The 20,597-nt window shown below is 33.5% G+C and overlaps 1 protein-coding gene across 26 annotated transcripts in view; it reads right to left on the bottom strand.

Moving 5' to 3' along the window:
* BAZ2B (bromodomain adjacent to zinc finger domain 2B) overlaps positions 1-20,597 on the bottom strand; it is a 368,528-nt gene that overhangs the window by 83,930 nt on the left and 264,001 nt on the right. For 18 of the 26 annotated variants that reach the window (XM_060177832.1, XM_060177835.1, XM_060177833.1 and 15 more), the window contains 6 exons: positions 19,269-19,875; positions 16,399-16,692; positions 15,219-15,279; positions 14,411-14,519; positions 13,477-13,578; positions 6,318-6,528 (listed from right to left, as the gene is read on the bottom strand). In XM_060177832.1, the coding sequence (XP_060033815.1) occupies positions 6,318-6,528; positions 13,477-13,578; positions 14,411-14,519; positions 15,219-15,279; positions 16,399-16,692; positions 19,269-19,875 (1,384 nt within the window). The remainder of the gene's footprint in view (positions 1-6,317; positions 6,529-13,476; positions 13,579-14,410; positions 14,520-15,218; positions 15,280-16,398; positions 16,693-19,268; positions 19,876-20,597) is intronic. The other 8 variants (XM_060177840.1, XM_060177842.1, XM_060177847.1 and 5 more) reach the window with 3 other exon arrangements.

The following is a 20,597-nucleotide window of genomic DNA, read 5'->3' as shown; positions in this document are numbered from 1 at the left end:
CCCGCTGAACATGGGCACTGACAGGTCAGTCCATACACCCAGCCTTCCTCTCTCTTTCCCTAGTGAGGCAGAACTCTGGGGAAGCAGGGCTCCAGGACACATTGGTGGGGTTGTCTGCCCAGGGAAGTCAGGTTGGCATCACCGTAGCATCTGGAATCTGGTGGCTGAAAGAAAAGTTAACATATAGAGCCAAACAAATTTTTGACTAATCATGAATGTAAAGGCTGGAAGACTGCAGATGAAGATTTGGGGATCTCTGCTTTGTAGATAGTTAGTAGGCCTATTTTAGTTTTCAGTTATACTCCAAACAAGCCCATGACTATACTAATTGTTTTTTATTTTTCCTAAGCCTGACATCTGATATGCAGGTGGGCCCAAGTTATTGTCTGGGGAGACGATGTCATGGTGTAGTTTCTTTAAAGAAGTCACAAAGGTTAGATGACAAGCAGACAAATGAAGTAGCATAAAATGCCATGTTCATATTTTCTAATTATTAGCACACAAAAATTATCCCATATATTTAAGTACATAAAAATGTTGCTTCTCTTAATTCTCACAACCTACATAGATTCCTCCCTACAATTTGTATAACTCCCATTTAGGAGAAAAATAGCATCTAGTATCTAAATATTATGATTTTTCACTTCAGTTTCAAATATATGAAAGCATATAAGGGAAAGATCTTATAAGAAAGCAAGACCTTCCAATGAAATGTTTCAATCAGATATATACATGGCAAAGTTTCTGAATCTAGTGATATTTCATATATGACTGAGAGAGAAAAATCTCTTAAAGAAATATATTATTAAGTTTTAATGATAACCTAGTCCTCTTAATTTTTAAGGACAAGTGTATAAAACTGAAGTAGACTGACATAATAAATGACCCCAATTCTTCAACCCTCCCTCTACCCCTGTCATTTGCAATATGAATTTACAGGTTCCTCCATGAAGTGGTAAAACGTATTTTCTTATTCTTTGGTTCTAATTTCAATCATGTGAATTTATATAATATGTTGGCAGTTGTGATACAAAAAGATTAAAAGTGTATTTATATTCTTTCTATTGTCTTTCTTCTGTCTTGACCATTACTAAGAAGACATGATTAGGTTAGACTGATAGAAGTTAAGGCACATTAAATCTGTTGACTCAACATGTGAACAAATCCAGCCAAGATTAGCAGAGTTTTGGAATAATTTTTTTAATATTTATCTATTTATTCCCTTGTGTTTCCCTTGTTTTATTGTTGTAGTATTACTGTTGTTGTCATTGTTGGATAGGACAGAGGGAAATAGAGAGAGGAGGGGAAGACAGAGAGGGGGAGAGAAAGACACCTGAAGACCTGCTTCATCACTTGTGAAGCGACTCCCCTGCAGGTGGGGAGCTGGGGGCTTGATCCAGGATCCTTATGCCAGACCCTGCACCTTGTGTCACCTGCGCTTAAACTGCTGCACTACCGCCTGACTCCCTTGGAATTTTTTTTTTTTCAGTCCTTCTGTCCTCCATTTTTATCTCTAAAAGTACAAAATAAAACTTGGGTCAACAAGGTGGCGTAGAGTTATCATGGATATGTGATGAGACCAGGAGTCAATTTCTGCGAACTAAATAAAAATGACAATCAATTTAGTTTTGTGTTTGAATTTCTGTAGTTTACTATATAGAATATTTTAATAGTTCAGCTGAATATTAGTAGGATAGCCAAAACATCTAGTATTCTATCTGATAAAGGCCAAATTATTGCTGTAGTATTTTAGAAATCACTTTAATGATAGTGATTAATTCCTACAATCATTACTTCCTAAGAAAAAAATGCACATTACACTCACTACTTGTATTAATAAAATAATTTATACACTATTAGTGTATTTCTTTTTTAATATTTATTTATTTCCTTTTTTTGCCCTTGTTTTTAAATAGTGTATTTCTATATACATGTAAGAAAGAGTATATGTACTTAATAAGGTCAGAGGTAAGAGATTTTGCAAAGTGTAACATAATACAAAAAGGAAGAGCTGTGTAGTCAAATTCAAACTTATCTGAAATTTAGAAGGAAAAAAAAAGTCAGATCAGGCAGGGGTAGATAGCCTAAAGTTTATGTAAACAGACTCTCATGGCTGAGGCTCAGTCACCTGCACCACCATAAGGCAGATCTGAGCAGTTAGTGCTCTGGTAAAAAAAGAAAGAAAGAAAAAAAAAGTCAGATCAAAGATGATTTTTTTTTAAAACAGATCACTACTCAGCTCTGGCTTATGGTGGTGCTGCAGATTGAAACTAGGACTTTTGGAGTCATGAGAGTCTCTTTGTTTATTATAATAATAATAATATTATATTTATTTATTGGAAAGAGACAGCCAGAAATTGAGAGAGAAAAGAAAGAGAAGGAGAGAGACACCTGCAGCACTGCTTTATGAATTGCAAAGCATTCCCCCTGCAGGTGGGGACCAGGGGCTTGAATGCAGATCCTTGTACATTGTAATGTACATTGTAATGTAATGTGTACTCAACGAGATGTGCCACCACCCAGCCCCATGAGAATCTCTTTGTATAACTATTAAACTATTATACTGTCTAACCCTGAGCAAAGGCTTCTTTCATATTAAATAAAATTTAGGTTAATCTTGCAAATGTAAAGTCACCTTATTGATGACTACTTTTAATAACATTCATATCAGACATGCAAAACATGCACAAAGAGTTCATATTCTGAATATCAGTTACTTTCAAAATATTTTACTTTATGCAAAATATACCAATTTCCCACGATTACAAATGCTTTTGAAGACTTGAATTATTGGCAATATTAATTTGAAAAATTCATCCTAGGGGGCTGGGCAGGGGAGCACCAGGTTTAAGCACACACAGTATGAAGCACAAGGACAAGTGTAAGGATCCCGGCCTCTGGTTCCCCACCTGCAACAGGGACGCTTCACAAACAGCAAAACAGGTCAGCATCTTTCTCTTTCCCTCTTCACCCTCGCCTCTCAATTTCTCTCTGTCCTATCCAATAAAATGGGGGTCGGGGGGGATGACCACCTGGAACAGTGGGTCATGCCAATACTGAGCCCCAGCGATAACCCTGGAGGCAAACAAAACAAAAAAAGTTCATCCTATTTGGCTTTATTTGTTAATAAATGAATTTTTATCACCAGTAAATATATAAATTAATAATATTGATAATATATTTAATATATTCTGTTTATAGAAGAACCCAAACTATAAGACTGTATTAATTACTAGTAATTGGAGTTCAGTTTACTCCAAATTACTCCACAGAACCATATATTTTATAGTTAATCCCTTGTCCCACCTCAAGGAATCAGGAGCTGTTAAAATGAGAATTTCCTAAAGGTTGGCACAACCTTAAGGCACGTGCCAAGCACTGGTTGATTCCCTTTCTACATAAAGATTAAAAATTTATCATCTAGAGTCAGGGGGATAGTTTAGCTTAATAGAGCATCAGCTTCTGACTCTAAGGCCTCATATGTTACAGGTTCAATTCATGATACCATTAATCAGAACTGAGATGAACTCTAGTTTCTCCCTCTCTCCATTTTTCTTTTAAATTTAATTATTAAATGAATGGTTTAAACAGTAAAATAAAATAAAATAAAATAGTTTTTATCCTGTAAACATTTCTGTTTTTCAAGTAACAATTCAGCTCCCATTAGGTCCTCCTCTGTCTTCTAGGAGAAAGAAACCTTGAATCCTCCCCCTCACCCCACCCCATTCTTTTACTTTGGTGCAATACACCAATTCCAGTCCAAATTCTGCTTTTGTGTTTTCCTTTCTGTTCTTATTTTTTGACTTTTGTCTATGAGTGATATCATCCCATATTCTTCCTTCTCTTTCTGGCTCATCTCATTTAACATGATCCATGCAAGCTCCATCCAGGATGGGGTGAAGAATGTGAATTCACCATTTTTAATAGCTCAGTAGTATTCCATTGTGTATATATACCACTACTTGCTCAGTCATTAATCTGTTGTTGGACACCTGGGTTACTTCCAAGTTTTCTTTATTATATATTGTGGTGCTATGAACATAAATATACACAAGTCTTTTTGGATGGGTATTTTAAATTTCTTGGGATATATCCCCAGGAGAGGAATTGCAGGGTCAGAGGGTAGGTCCACTTCCAGTCTTCTGAGAGTTCTCCAGACTGCTCTTCACAAAAGTTAGACTAAATTACATTCCCATCAGCAATGCAGGAGTGTTCCTATGTCTCCACAATCTCTCCAGGATTTGTTGCTGCTACTCTTTCTGAAGCACTACATTCTCACAGGAGTAAAGTGGTATCTCACTGTTGTCTTTATTTGCATTTCTCTGGCAATCAATGTCTTGGAGAATTTTTTCATGTTTGTTGTCCTTTTGGACCTCTTCTTTGGTAAATATGTTGTTCATATCCTCTACCCATTTTGTTTTTTTGTTGCTGAGTTTGGTGAGCAACAAAAAAAACTAACTTTGCTTTGGTTACTAGCCACTTGTTTGATGTAAAGATCTCCCATTCTGTAAGGGGTCTCTTTGGGTGGTGTTTTTCTGTTTTGTTTTGTTTTTGTGCAGAAGCTTTTTTATTTGATGTAGTGCCATTGGTCTATTATTTTTAAATCTTATTTGTAATTTGATTTGTTTCATTGAAGATGTCTTTAAAATTTATGCAGAAAAGAGTTCTGCCAATATTTTCTTCTAAGAACTTGACAATTTCTCTGGTCTAACACCCAAGTCCTTGATCCATGTGGAATTTACTTTTGTGTTTGGTGAAATATAGTGGTTCAATTTTGTTCTTCTGCATGTTTCTACCCATTTTAAACAACACCATTTGTTGAAGAGACTCCCCTTCCCCATTTAATAGTCTGGACACCTTTGTCAAAGATTAGATGTCCATAGATATGGGGCCTAATTTTGGGCTCTGAATTCTATTCTACTGATCGGTGTGTCTATTTATGTTCCAGTATCAAGCAGTTTTGCTTACCATGGTCCTATAATACAGTTTGAGATCTGAAAGTGTGATGCCTCCAGTTCTCTTCATTCTTCTCAAGATTGTTTTGGCAATTCTGGGTGTTTTTCTCGTTCCAGATGAATATTTGCAGTTTTTCATCTATCCTCCTAAAAAATTGGGTAGGATCTTGATGGGGATTGCATTAAATTTATACATGGCTCTGAGAAGTATGTTTATTTTGATTATGTTAATTCTTCCGACCCATGAACATGGAATAAATATCTTTCACTTCTTTGTGTCTTTTTCTATTTCCTTGAATAATGACTCATAATTTTCAGTATAGAGGCCTTTCACTTCTTTGGTTAGGTTTATTCCTAGATATTTTATTGTTTTTGTTGCCATAGTGAAAGGACTGATTTCTGGATTTCTTCTTCTTCCAATTTAATGTTTGCATAGCAGAATTCCATTGACTTTTGTATGTTAATTTTGTTGCCTGACAGCTTACTGTATTGCCTGATGATTTCCAAAAGCTTCCTGCTAGATTATTTTAGGGTTTTCTTTTTTTTTTTTTTGTTCCTCCTCCAGGGTTATTGCTGGGCTCGGTGCCTGCACCATGAATCCACCGCTCCTGGAGGCCATTTTTTTTTCCCCCTTTGGTTGCCCTTGTTGTAGCTTCGTTGTGGTTATTATTATTGCCCTTGTTGACGCAATTCATTGTTGGATAGGACAGAGAGAAATGGAGAGAGGAAGGGAAGACAGAGAAGGGGAGAGAAAGATAGACACCTGCAGACCTGCTTCACCGCCTGTGAAGCTACTCCCCTGCAGGTGGGGAGCCGGGGGCTCGAACCGGGATTCTTACGCCGGTTCCTGCGCTTTGCGCCACATGCGCTTAACCCACTGCGCCACCGCCCGACCCCCTATTTTAGGGTTTTCTATGTATACTATCATATAATCTGCAAATAGGAAGAGTTTGACTTCTTCTCTTCCAGTCTGTATCCCTTTAATTCTTTGCTCCTGCCTGACAGCTATGGCAAGAACTTCCAACACTATGTTGAATATAGTAATGGTAATAGTGGGCAGCCCTATCTAGTACCTGATCTGAGGGAAAACGCTTCCAGTTTTTTTCTGTCTCTTAATAAGTAAATCCTATAAAAATACAAAAAAGATGTCATTTATCTTCGTAATTAAAAATACTTAAGATATGTTTATGAGAATGGATCTTTAAAGGATCTTAACTAATCAAAGAATTCCAACTGCCAGTTAGATTTTTTATTTTCACATTTTATTCTAACACAAATAGCTACATTTTAGAAATTGAAAGCAGTATAAATTATTCATAAGACAAAAACATAAAGACATAGTGTCAGATACATATTTCTTACCTTGAGCCTGCAGTTTTCTTAGCAATTTGGCATCAGTGTTATCTAGAAATTCAGCACTGCCAACATTTGGAGGTCGACCCTTCCGACGTCTCATTCGGGCTTCTTCTTTTGCTCTTTGTCTGTCTGGATTTGGTGGTCTTCCTCTTCGACCTTCCATTGTCCTGATATGGGGAATGACATCCTCTTCTTTCAAAAGACACCACTGCATTCCCTTTTAATTAACATTGCAAAGAAATAATAGATTATAAGCAAAATAAACACATTAATATGTCAGAAATCTAGAAAAACTTAAAAGTATATATAAGGTGATACAAATATTTTATTATGTTTATGCTTTATAATTATTCATAGCCTTTTGCATATCTTTGGTATTTTTTCATTTTAATGACTTCCATTTTAAATAGATATATTTTTATCTGTGTCCATAAACATATGTATATGTATGTATATATTATATGAATCATCATTTTTATACTATAAAATCTATATTACTAGATATCTGAAAGTATTAGTAATGTGGTAATATCCTTATTTCTGATAGGTTATCATATAAGATGAATAGTTTCACCAACATTTTCTACCAGGATCCCAGGAACAGGCTATTCTTTTTTTTTTTTTATTTATAAAATGGAAATACTGATAAGACCATAGGATAAGAGGGTACAATTCCCACCATCAGAACTCTGTATTCCATCTCTCCCCCTGATATCTTCCCTATTCTTTAGCCCTCTGGGAGTATGGAACCAGGGCCATTATGGGGTGCAGAAGGTGGAAGGGGTCTGACTTCTGTAATTGCTTCCCTGCTGAACATGGGCATTGGCAGGTAGAACCATACTGACAGCAGGAACAGGCTATTCTAATGCAGATGACTTAAGATTTCACACCTCAGAATTTTAACAATGTTTACAAAGGTTAAGGCAAGAAATTTTATCAATTATTTATCTAAATACATGAAGAGAGCAGTCTCTAAATAAAAAGGAAATAGGAAATGGTATTGAAGTTTTCTTTCTGAACAAAGTTTAAGATATAGGATGAAGAAATAATTAACAAATTTGCCAAGTTTAGTGCTTTCAAGTACTATTTCAGATGAATTAATTTAAAAATATTTTCTGTATTCAGAAATTAAAAAATAGTTATGAAATTTAAATAGGACTACTTCAACATTTTAATTATCCTTCAATAAATGATACTCCAAAGTATAGATGGACATCTCAGGAGTAATTGGACTGCTTTAACTAATTATATGGATACGGAATTTTCTGACTGAATCTCCTACATTTCTCTGAAAGCATGTGTTAATTTGTGGTTTACCAACATATTTCAGTCTCAATGGTACATGTGTTCAAGTATCATTCCTGCTTCAATTTTACATACTAGCATGCATTTAATATTCCCTGATGCTCTTATTTTGCTTGATTTTATATACCTGTCAGCTTAATTTATTTGAGTCACAGGGGAACAATATATAAGTGAAGTAAACCAAGTCACAAAAAGATGAATGCACTGCATGACCTAATTGAGACATTAGAAATTCTTAAAATTCTAAGTTTTAAGTTTAGATAAGTATCACAAAAAGTTTACTGCAGTAAATTCATTTGGCATTTACAATCCCAATTTCTCATGTTAATATTTGAGATGTCTAACCCTTCTTAAATGATCAATATTACATATCTGAATGGGTGAAATTCATAAGGATTTCTTGGGGCATTGGGACTTCTATCCCAGTTCTTGCCTGTGATGTTTTAAATTGATACCAAATAAGGTCTGATTATTTTTGTTTCATATTCATAAATTATTTACCACATTGCTTTTCTAGCTAAACAAATTTCAGTAAATGCAACTAAGGCTCAAGTCCATCAACTTAAATTTTTTCAGAGTTCATAACTTAATATTTAATCTATAAAAATACCTCGACTACCTTATATAATAGAGAACTAATCTAAAGATCTCATGATATATAGATTTTGCATTATAAATGAGGGAATTAAGAACTAGGAAATTAGGTTTTTTAAAGTAACATAGGATGTTAAATTACCCTGGTAGGAGTCTATGAAAGTCTTAGGGAACAAGCAAAACAAAGATGATTATTTTTACAGAGAAATTAATCATGATATTTTAAGAAAATATTAAATAAGGGCAAAGTTCATTTTTTAAAAAATTTCCTAACACTTGTTTTCACAAATTAAAATCATGTGTACTATATTTTGGCACCAGGTAGTAGTGAAAAAGAACACTATTATACTAATCATATATATAGCTTTTTAAGAAACAATGAATAGTAATTTAAAGATGTGAAAGAGAACAGTTGTCTAAGCCTGGAGATGGTATCAGTACAAAGAGCTGAAAAATTTTTTTTTTAATAAAGTTAAAAATATAAGATGAAGAATATTTGAGAATATGGGTAAATTTAATATTTGTAAAAAAAAATACAATTACTATAAAGAAATATAATTGTTTTTACAATGCTATGTTTCCCATATATAGTAGGTCTTTTCTAGGAAGTAAGACATTCAAATACCTTCATATTTAGATTCATATAGTTATCTTCCTAGTATAGGCTCACAGCTAGTCATCCAAAAGCCTACCTGGTATATACAAGACAAAAATTTCCAGACTGTTAGATTTCTGGTACTGATCTTTCACGTTCTCAGTGTCCATAGGTGCCCAGAACTATGTTGCATTAAGTGTGACAGTTAACAGCAGAGTTGAATTAGAACCCCGGTTGTTGACTACCAATATTTTGTTATTGGAAATAATTACCAGCAATGCCATCCTGCCAGAGACTGTATGTTGCTTGATTTATTGTGAATTCTGCCCTTAGTCCATAATAACAAAACCCTAATTTAGTTGAAAAGCATTATGTATTACAGATGTACTGCATTTTTCCTAACATAAGTCACTCTGTCAGTAATTATAACTTCTATTTCTTTTGTACTTCTAAGTTCCTCTATGGACACTAGTTTATTCTTGAAGCCAGGAATTCTAGTTCATACCTATAATGAAATGTGCTTATAATTTTCTTTTTGGGAAATGTCTTTAGGTAAAATTTATTTGGGAAAAAAATGCCTGGCCCATTAAATATCCACAATAAAAATTTATAGATTAATTAACTAGTAAAGGATTCTTTTCAGTAGAAACTACATATCTCAATTCTCACAGGCATATCCATAAAGAAGAAATATCTTGTTTAAAATGTATTTCAAATAGGAAAAGTCACATATTCTAAGTGACTTTTAACTTTTTTCTATTTTGCACCTTTCATTTTCTTTGCTTTGACTTGTATTACTCTATATTTATAGGCTTTCATGCTGAAAAGAATGACTTGTACCATTTATACTTCTATTTTTATGGTTCCAAAATTCATACACAAAAAATGATTCTCATAGATCATCATATATTTCAAAATAATTCTTGTCATTAATGTTTTTATGCCTTATACTCTTATTAAGAATGGTACTATCATTTACTTTTTTTAGTTTTGTGTCATAATTAGCTAAATAAAAATAAACCGATTTCATCTTTATCAAAATCTATTTTAACCTTACTATTATTCTAACACTCAACAAAGAAAATGAATGAAAACAATGATAAACAACAGATTTAACAAGTTTTTCATAATGCAAAGGACCAGAAGTATGTAAGGAAACTTTTCATTTATACTCTTGTTGTCAATGAGGTTGCACTGGCTAGAATGGTTAGCAGAAATTCACTAGATGGTAATAAGACAGCAGAGTGAGCATACAAAATATTACGGCTCATTTCTTTCAGTGAAGTCTATCATCCCAAAATCACTTACTTTTATAGATATGGACAAATAGCTGATTCTACAATAATCTTTTCACATTTTAGATTAAACTTATAAAAACTGATTAGAGCTTATGGGCTCTTTTCCACTTCTTTTATCACCCCACTAGTTACTTGAATTAAGGGCGTCTCTTTTTCCTTCCTAAAGGCAGTATTATTACCATTGTTGTATATTTTATTTAATAATGAATACAATGAAATTTCAGAATATGTGCTCTGGGAGGTGGCACAGTGGATAAAGCACTGGATTCTCAACCATGAGGTCCTGAGTTCAATCCCCAGCAGCACATGTACCAGAGTGATGTTTGGTTCTCTCTCTCTCTCTCAATTTCTTCCCTTTTTGTAACATGGAAAGTTTGATTTTCAACACAAGCATTATTCAATATACCATTTAATATACCATAATATAAAGAAAAACTAGTTTAAATATGTACAGCTCATTAACTACATGGCAACAGTATTCCAAACTATATTTTATCTCTTCTATAAGATTTAGATCAATAAAAATCATTGCTCATCTCATTTTCAAAGAAAAATGTTTCATATTTATATATATTTCTAATAAAGTATATACTTATACCTATTAGTAATGTAATACAGTAATGCACATGACTGTACATGCAGTTCTAATTAAACATTTCTGATTAGTTACCTTTGTTATATAAAAGCATCCTAAAGTGAATCAGACCTACTAATTTTTTTAACTCAGAGAAGTGCTAGTAAATTATTAATTAACATTTCCCCTCATAGTCTGCAGAAATGTTGGCAGTTTAACAGATTTTAGATTAAACTCATATTTACTTGTTTAGAATGGATCTCTCAATAAGACAAGGTATGCATTAGGAAAACACTGATTATGTTTAATAAAAAGTGAATAAATGTCAAAGAACATTCTGCTCTGCTTAATGAGGCTTTATAGATTACACCTAATTATCACTAATACAAAACTGAAAATCCTTTATAACAGTGAGATTTCCTCTCAGAACAAAAATCTACTGAAAAATAAAAACTTTTGACAGAAATAAGACAAGAATATGACAGTGAATATTAAGAAAATGAGACTTTTTACAGGCCAGGTAGTGACATACCTAGTAGAGTACACAAATTACCATGCCCAGCTACAATGGTTCAAAATCCCTATTCCCATCTACAGAAGGAGGAAGTTTAATGAATGATGTAACAATGCTTCCACCTCTCTCTTTATTTCTCTGTCTCTATCACATTGAAAAAAAGAAAAAAGAAGTAAGAGGGACTGAGTGAGTGAGAGAAAGGGAGAAAGAGGAAGAGGGAAAAAAAAAAAGGAAAACAATTGGAAAATGTCTGCCAGAACTGATGGATTCATTATGAAGGCACAAAGTACTGGTGATAACCCTGGTAGGGGGTGGGATGATTTTAAATGATGAGTTTCTAATATTTTTTAACTAAAAACTAATGCAGCCAATATGGAGTATGCACAAAAACACTGTGAAATCACTAAAATTCTGAGAATTTGCTTGATGCCTTATATTACCTATATTAAACATCTGTACAGCTTAAAAAACAAAAAAGGGGACTCAGCGGTACAGTGTGTGCTTTGCATACAATGACGACATCAATAACAACAACAATAATTACAACAACAACAATAAAAAACCATGGCAACAGGGAAAATAAATAAATATAAAAAACTTTTAAAAATCTTAGATAAATATATCTTATCACTTTTCAATAATAAATAGCAAGAAGAATGCATTTGAACATATTTGCTTTTTTAAATCCTGGGCAACAATGGAAAATAGGTTATACACTGAATGTAAGTGAACACCTTTTGTCAAGAACCTGTAATTCTAATTATATCTCTGCCTTCATGATATTGCAAAATAGCATTTGATCTCAAAAATTAAATCTGCTGAAGAATGAAGCCCTTTTCTGTAGCTGTAAAAATTGAGGGCAGGATAGAATGAGAATGCCTACTGATGACAGAAAATAGTAGTTATTAGATAAAAAAAAAATCTTTCAGTATTTTAATAGGCCAGATGGTAAAAAGTTGAATCAAGTGAGAAAATATCAACTTACACTGGCTGAGTATTTTTTTTTCCTTTTGCAACATTTTTATGCAGAAGATGTAATTTTAACTTTGTCACAAACCTGAGGCAGAAATAAAATTATTGTATCTATTTTGCAGAAAAAGAATTAAGGAAAAAGTCTGGCATTATTTTGTTGTTCAAAAATCACAAAACTATTTTCTGGATTAACAAGAATTTTGGTCTCGTAATTTAACAAGGACCTCTTCCATGGAAGTGATAAAGAAAACAATAAACAAATGCAGCTGAGTCCAAGTAAAAACAAAGGCAAACATTAAAGTTAACATAAAGGAAATGAGGTCTCAACAGTAGGTTGTTTCCTTGTGCTAATTAGTCAGGTTATATAGTTAACCCACAAGCTCAAAGCTCAAAGGCAGCTGAAATTAAAAAAGAAAAAAAAAGGTGGTGGGGAATTGGCAGAAAAGCTCACTTGGATATCATGTTGGTTGTTTTGCCTTGTGTGATCCAGGTTTGAGCCTGGCCCCCACATTAAAACAAGCAAACAAACAAAGACAAAAAACCCAAAAGGATATTTCCCTTTTCACCTAATCTTAATGATCTACTCTACCCTACTACTAACATATAGTATGTTACTAAAATCCTTCCCCAAAACTAATGCTTATTTATCAAAAACTATTTTAGAGTGACTGATAACATCATGATTTTTCTTTCCTTCTTTTTTTCCCCTACTAGGATTATTTTTGGGGCTTGGTGCCTATACTCCTTCAGAGCCACTTTTTTTTTTTTCATTTTTCTTTTGATAAGGGTGACACACACACACACACACACACACACACACACACACACACAGAGAGAGAGAGAGAGAGAATACCTGCAGCACTGCTCCACTAGTTATGAAACCTTCCCCATATAGTTGGGGTCAAGGGGTGAGTGGGCACTGAATCTGTCTGGGTTTCAGGCATGGTAATATGTGTCACTACAAGCATGCTTTTCTATTTATTTCCAAACAAAGTGATTAATTTTAAGGGAACTAATATTTTCCTTAGATTTCACACAAATACATACTTTTATACCTTTATAAGTTGGAAAATTGACAAAATAATAAGCAGAAAAAATTTACCTAAAACATGGAAAACTGATCTATTATATCAAAGTTCCTTGCTACTGAGAGTAAATTGAGACTGTGGTGTTTACCACAAAGCTTTATGTATAGATAAATGAATTAAAAATAGTCAATGCTCCAGAAACTAGTAAAATTTCCTTCATGTAGGTTACAGTATCGTTCAGGTTAGGTTTGGGTTCAGAAACTATACTTTTTAAAAAGTGGATACCTGTGGTCCATCTCTGGCTTCATAGAAGTCACCCACTCTTATTTTTGCACTGAAGCTGAAATTGTCCCTTGAGATATCCATTATTCCATTTCTGCTGAGATACTGAAAAAATCACATATTTTTCCACTTCAGGTTTTAATAATTACAGATTTGATTTATAGCTACCTTCAGGACAGATGCTTTGCAAATTCTTCTTTTTTAAAAGCATCATGTTAATTTGTTTGATTTCTTTAATAGAGGCTAAAATGCTGGTGCCTGTGTTTTTACAAGGATTTTCATAGGATTTTGTGTCTAGCTTAAGACTGTAAGTATAGAAATATATATTTTCAGAAAAGCCCTTTCTATCTGCTAATGTGTTTCTTTATTCTTATACCTTTGCTTTGTCTTAGTTCCATTAATCTGTTTCTGAATTCTCACATCTTCCCTTAGTTTTAGTTCCACAACAAAGGAAATGCTAGAAAGTTATTGAATCCATTTATGTATTTATTATTACTTTTTATCAGAGCATTGTTCAGCTCTGGCTTATGGTGGTGCTGGGAATTAAACCTGGGACTTTGGAGCCTCAGGCATGAGAGTCTCTTTGTAGATCCATTATGCTATCTACCCCTGCTCAAAACTTTTATAATTTTATTATTTTTTATTATTTATTTTAAATGTTAACAGAGCACAGTTCAGCTCTGGTTTATGGTTGTGCTGGGAATAAAACCTGGGACTCAGAAGCCTCAGGGATGAAAGTCTTTTGCATAATTATGCTATTTCCCCAGCCAGCTTTGCAAATTCTATCAATAGCCTATGATCATTGCTGATTAAGTATGTTACTTCCACACAAGAGAATATTTTGTATCAAGGATAATGGTATCTGAGCAAGGAGTACACTTTTATATGAGCATGCTTAATAGGTACCAAATGTATGTTACTGGTGAAAATTTTGTACCTTTATTACTTCAGGGTACTGTCTAAGTTTCTTTCCACATGGAGCATAATATGCTACTTCTCCTTGAAGACGCCCTCCAAAGTTTCTTATTCTTGTCTCTCTTTGCCAGCTATATAATAGAAATGAGAGTTATAATATTTAATTTTAAGAAAGCTTTTAAAATAATAGAAGGATATTTACGTATACATACTTTGAAAATATAAAAACATACAAAGAAAGTAAATATAAGCATCTTAACACACAATTTAGATACATTTACTAAATTTGTCTTTAGTTCATTAAACCTACTAAAATTAAAGATAATATATAGTAAACACCATTAAACCTTTTAGAAATCACAACTGATATAATTTTAGGTACATATGTCAATGCAATCTGGCTTTTATACACCTGGAAATCTTTAAGCAGAAAGTAAGTGAAAAAAGCTTTAAGTAAGAGTAAAGTCACTACGGCTCTTTGGGATTCATGGACTCTCAGTGTGAAATGTCTCACATGCAATTAAACCATTTCAGTCAAACTTTGCTATAATCCCTCAGTTCTGCACACAGTGGCTTTCACTAACCTTTAATTCCATCTTCACAAAAATCTCTGACATAGTGAACTGTGTCTTTGATCTTTCCTATATGACTTGCTCTTATTTCTTTTCTCAGTCACATTGCCATGTGACTATGTAATCTTATTTCAGCTGTTATACCTACACACTGCAGTTAGCCTTAACCTCATGTTCTGAGACATCACTGTTTTTTTGTTTGTTTGTTTTGTTTCGATTATACATGCATAATGTGGAAGAAAATCTTATTTTGCATACCCATATTCCAGAGGAATACGAATCTCCCGTTCATCTGTTACTCTTCTTCTTTTGGAAGTGCCTTCAAGAAAATTCAACCAGTTAAAAAAAAATCCAGTTTATATATAGATGATAGCTTTTTGCTAGTTTGGAACATTTTCTTTATAAATATATTTTACTAATTTGGATTTCTTTGTATTTTGGCAACTTGTACAACATTTTTTAGATGGCTTTCAATAAAGTACATTATGTAGTGGGCTTTTCCTTATTCTTTCATTTGCATGAAACAATATTAGTCACTTTCTTCCATGATAATATAATGCAATGTAGTATGTATTACTGTCCTCTCATTTTGTTAATAAGAAAATTAATAAAGTCATAGGAAATATTCAAAAAGTGATTTACAGTTTTCTTCTTTGAAAATGTGGGTTTTCAGATGCTGAAAGATTTCAGCAGCTGGATAACACATTTGAAAGTAATACAACTTCTCTGCCTATAAAAATGCATAGTCAAAACACTGATTTTTAATTAATCTGAAATACAAAGGAATAGGAATTTCAGTAAATGTAAAATTTACAGAGACAACAGTCAAGTTCCACAAGCATAAATATATTCAATAAATTTGCCACATGGGTGTGGCAAATGTAAGCAAAACTGGAGGTTTCAAAGAAAAGGGCGAAACTAAACAAAATAATACTGTACTATATATAACTCCTCTTTGCCTACTGAAATGAGAATAGAGTGATATTTTGGAATGTTAATGTAGAAACTTTCAGTGAATGTCTCAAGAAGTTTAAAGAAGTTCATGAAAGATGACATTGCATGTTAATGGACTACTAATGCTTCTCACTACTACAAATGGCATTGGCTATGTGTTGGGCAGACATGCAATTGCATCTTAAATGAGAAAAGCTAGCTCATTTTTATATGGTACAAAAATTTCAACTTTCAACCAAATTACAACACATTTGACACCAAAGAAAAATATTCAAAATAAAGAGTTGTCATCAGTCAGGTTCATAAAAAAAAAAAAGTCAGTAATGAGTCAGATTCTCTTCAAAATGCATGCTTATCTTTCATAGTAAACCTGAAGTCTAACTGCAACATTTAATTCCAATGAGATCATCTTCAGAACACTATATAAATATGCTTGATATGGCTTGACTTCTATTTTACAACAATAAAAATAAAGTGTAGGTACCAGAGTGTGGACTTGAAGTAAGTGTGGAAGAAGGTGTGCCAAGAAAAGCAGGTGACTGGGATTCAGAACATAAGGCAGCAGGAGCAGAGCCTGGGGCTTTTGCTATGTGGAGGTTACGAGGTGTTGAGTGAGCTGTGAGACTGATGGAAGGGCTTTTGACAGAGGAAGCTGTTTTATTCATTTTCATTGAAGTTTTCTCTCCTTCAGTATCACTATCTGATTCATCTTGGTCTTTATCATCATCATCATCTTCTTCTGATCCTTCTGTATCTGATTCTGAATTACTATCTGATTCTGGGAAGTAAAAGAAGCATTTGTATATTATAACTAGGTAATCACCAACATTTTGCAGTTTGTATCCAGATGGAATTGTTCTGGAATCAGCATCTGTGACTGAGAATTCAAGTGAGTAACTTTTCTCAAGAGTTTAAATGTAAAAAAAAAAAAAAGAAGAAGAAAAGAAAACTATCTTACATGTTATTTGAAACCAATGTATGTAGATTATATATCCTCACTAAATGTACCTGTTTTACTCTTTTTTTTAATTATGAAACTTCTGTATGATACAATTAGCATGATGAGTTCAAAATCATAACTAAAGAAGAAATTAAATATAGAAAGATTAAGATTGATCTTCAATAAAATGGATTCCAGTGGCTTAAAAAGTATATGACATTCAGGATGAAGATGAGACATTTGAAAGTATCATCATATTTTTATCTAGGTTTTGAGGCAAAAGAAAATATTGTCTTGGCTATTTTAGATGTCACTTTTGTTGTTTCTATTTCATTAGGCTTCTCAGGTTTCACAAAAGATTATGGTTACAGACATAATTGCATGGGATAATTTAGTAAATTTTATGATAGCTATATTGCCCTGTAAATGCAAATGCTCCTAAGAAATGTAAAATCTCTTCATGTATTAAACTTGACAAATACAGAGCTGATACTTGGACTATATTTTAATTGTTCCCAGAAAAACAGCTTTCCTGGAATTGCATAGTGTTATATCCCTGCTTGTGTGGAATTACATAGTAATAATAATATAATAATAGATACCTAGATTAAAATAATTGGTCTTTTAAGGTTTTAGAAGTTGCACAGTGGATAAAGTGTTAAACTCTTAAACATGAGGTAATGGATTTTCATTCCCAGCAATGCATGTGCTAAAGTGATGCTCTGCTTCCCCACCGCCCCTAGTAAATGAATGGGTAACTCTTTAAAAAAATAGGCTCTGAAAGTTATATTATATTTTCCATTTATAATACAAAGTTGTATTTATGAGAACCTTAAGAAAAACATGAGGGAAAGTCCTCCGATTGATCAAGTAGTTTGTTTTCAGCATACAAACATAAAAAAAATATAGTAAGTTATACAACTTAAGTTGTATAACTTACTATATTTTTCTAGCCATGTTGGTTGATACACAATTTATAATAGGTTTATGGCATACCAGTAATAATACAAAACTTTCATATGTATTTCATAAAATATATCTTATATTTTATGTTTCCAATCCTCTATGAACCAAGAACAAGAACTAAAGGGAAGAAAAACAAAGAGGTAAATAAATATGTAAACTAGAAAGCTAATCAAAGTAAATTCATGTACAACTCTATATGCTTTTTAATAAATTCTGTCACTAAAGGACATTGGGATGCAATGGATCGACCTTCTCGTGGTGCATCCCGTGAGTACCCATTAATTGGGGAAACTGACGATCCTTCCTGAATCCACATGGATCCCAGTCACTTTCAAAGCCAGCAACAAGCAGCTCCTGACAGCTTTCAACCTGACGCTGTTGACTGGCTACGGAAGAAGGGCAAACGCTAGAAGAAGAAGAACTAAAGGACATTCATAGGAGTTTAGGTTTTGGGTACTTTGTGAATGGCCATTAACTATAAATTTGCCTTTGCTCAAAAATATTCATGGAAAAATATTTTAGCAAGTAGTAGAAGAGATGAAGACAGAAAAGAACAAATGATGGGGCCAAACAGTGGCACACTTGGCTAAGTACACACATTACAATGCACAAGGATCCCTGGTCCCCATTTACAGGGGGAAAGCTTCATGAGTGCTGAACCAGGGCTGCAAGTGTCTCTCTTTCTCCCTCTCCATTTCCCCCTCCTCTCTCAATTTCTCACTGTCTCTGTCCAATAATAAATAAATAAATATATTCTTTAAAGAATAATTCAACCTGAGTTAAATGAAAATTTAGTAAGTTTCTAAATTATTTTTAACTTGCATATTTAATAGTCATTTCATAGGTACTATTTGCTTAATGCTAAATAAGAAACAGAACAGAGAATTTAACTTAATATTTCTAGTTTTTAAATCTATGTTGATCAGATAATTATATAAAGGCACATATCCGTGATTAAAAGCCTGAAGTGAAAACTTATTTTTATGTATATGTGCAAAGGGAAAAGGTTTATTTATAGACTGTACATGATGGAAAAAGATGTCTACCATTCCTCAAACTATTTTCAGCCACTAATACCTCCCCCTCCCTCCCCATTTTACTGGAGGAAATAATTTATAAAACAATTATTGGCACATGAATAGTTTCTTGGCCTCCTCTGATAGGTGTCTAGATATCACTTTCACCATCAACTAAAGTCTTTCTCCATCACTATGCACTGTTTTATTTATTTATTTATTTATTTTATGCAGTTTCTCCCACATCTTCTTAGCTCCTTTTATTTCCCCTATTTAAAGTCCTTGGCTCTGCTGCAATAGATCTCAAGTCAAAGATTTACCTTGTGCTTCCTCTCCCATTGTTTCTCACATTTTGCCAAAGTGAAGCGCCATTAATATGTTTTGATTCATACAGTATTTAAACATACACTTTAAAATTTAAAAGACAATAACCTGATTGGCTGTCATCTGATTCATCATCTTCATCCTCATCCTCATCTTCTTCCTCATCATCTTCCTCTTCATCCTCATTTGAATCTTCAGAATCTTTGCTACTTGGAATGTCTGAATCTGTTCCTCTAAATTGTTCCACTAAGGATTTTGTAGGATGAGAGTGATGCTGTGTTTTTACTGTATTCAAATTATTACCAACTGCTTTTTCCTTCCCTTGATTATGCAAGGTGGGAGATGCAGAAGGCATAGCAGTTGTCTGATTGCCAGGGGTTCTTTTCCCACTTGTACTTAAATTCACAGGTGAGGGAAAAGGGATGCTACTTGCAGCAGCAATATTTTCACTAATTTTACTAGGCATTTTAGTTTTGGTAGTAAGTGCTAAAGGAGCTTCTTGAATGACACTTTGAATAACTCCATTTGGTTGGTGATTACCTAAAAGTGCATTTGTCAAGAATGAATTAGGGTGGCTGTTTTCAAATAGTTGTTTTGGATGTGCTGGTGAACTAGAGGTTGCTTTTGGATTTGACAAAGCAGCAATAACCTTCTTCAGGCTCTTAGATGATTCCTGTTTCTTTAACTGGGCTGGGAATGTCTGTTTATATTGTTCCTGTTGAAACATAAGTTAACAAATGTGCCATAAGAACAAAGACTACTTTTAGTCTTCAATATCTGACAATAGCTGCTCATATGTAAATTTAAATAAAATATACAAATGCTGGGAGTTGGGCAGCAAATGCTGGGAGTCAGGAGCCCAGCGGGTTAAACGCACATAGCGCAAAGAGTAAGGACTGGTGCAGGGAATCCAGTTCAAGCCCCTGGCTCCCCACCTGCAGGGGAGTCACTTCACAAGTGGTGAAGCAGATCTGCAGGTGTTTCTCTTTCTCTCCCCCCCCCCACCTTCCCCATCTCTCTCCATTTCTCTCTGTCCTATCCAACAAACGACATCAATAATAACTACAACAATAAAACAACAAAGGCAGCAAATGGAAATAAATAAATATTTTAAAAATATATACACAAATGCTTTGAAAATAATGGCCGTTATGACTAATTTCTTAGTAATATATATATATATATATATATATATATATATATATATATATAATTTTATTGTAGTATGAAAGGCTGGCTTTATTACATTAGCATCTTTATCAAAGGTTTCCATGCCCCTCCTCTATCATTGTTAACATTAATAAGACCCTAAGTGCTTAATTTGGATATTCAAACTACTTTCCAAGTAGGCACTAAGGTAAGTTTTCAGTTGAACTAGACTGTTTGCCACAGCCTATGCATGTCATGCTCTTACCTAATTCATTTTTGGGGGGATGC

Source organism: Erinaceus europaeus, chromosome 18 (genome assembly GCF_950295315.1).
Source record: "Erinaceus europaeus chromosome 18, mEriEur2.1, whole genome shotgun sequence".
NCBI classification, from domain to species: domain Eukaryota; kingdom Metazoa; phylum Chordata; class Mammalia; order Eulipotyphla; family Erinaceidae; genus Erinaceus; species Erinaceus europaeus.
This window is presented reverse-complemented; position numbering and strand designations above follow the sequence as displayed.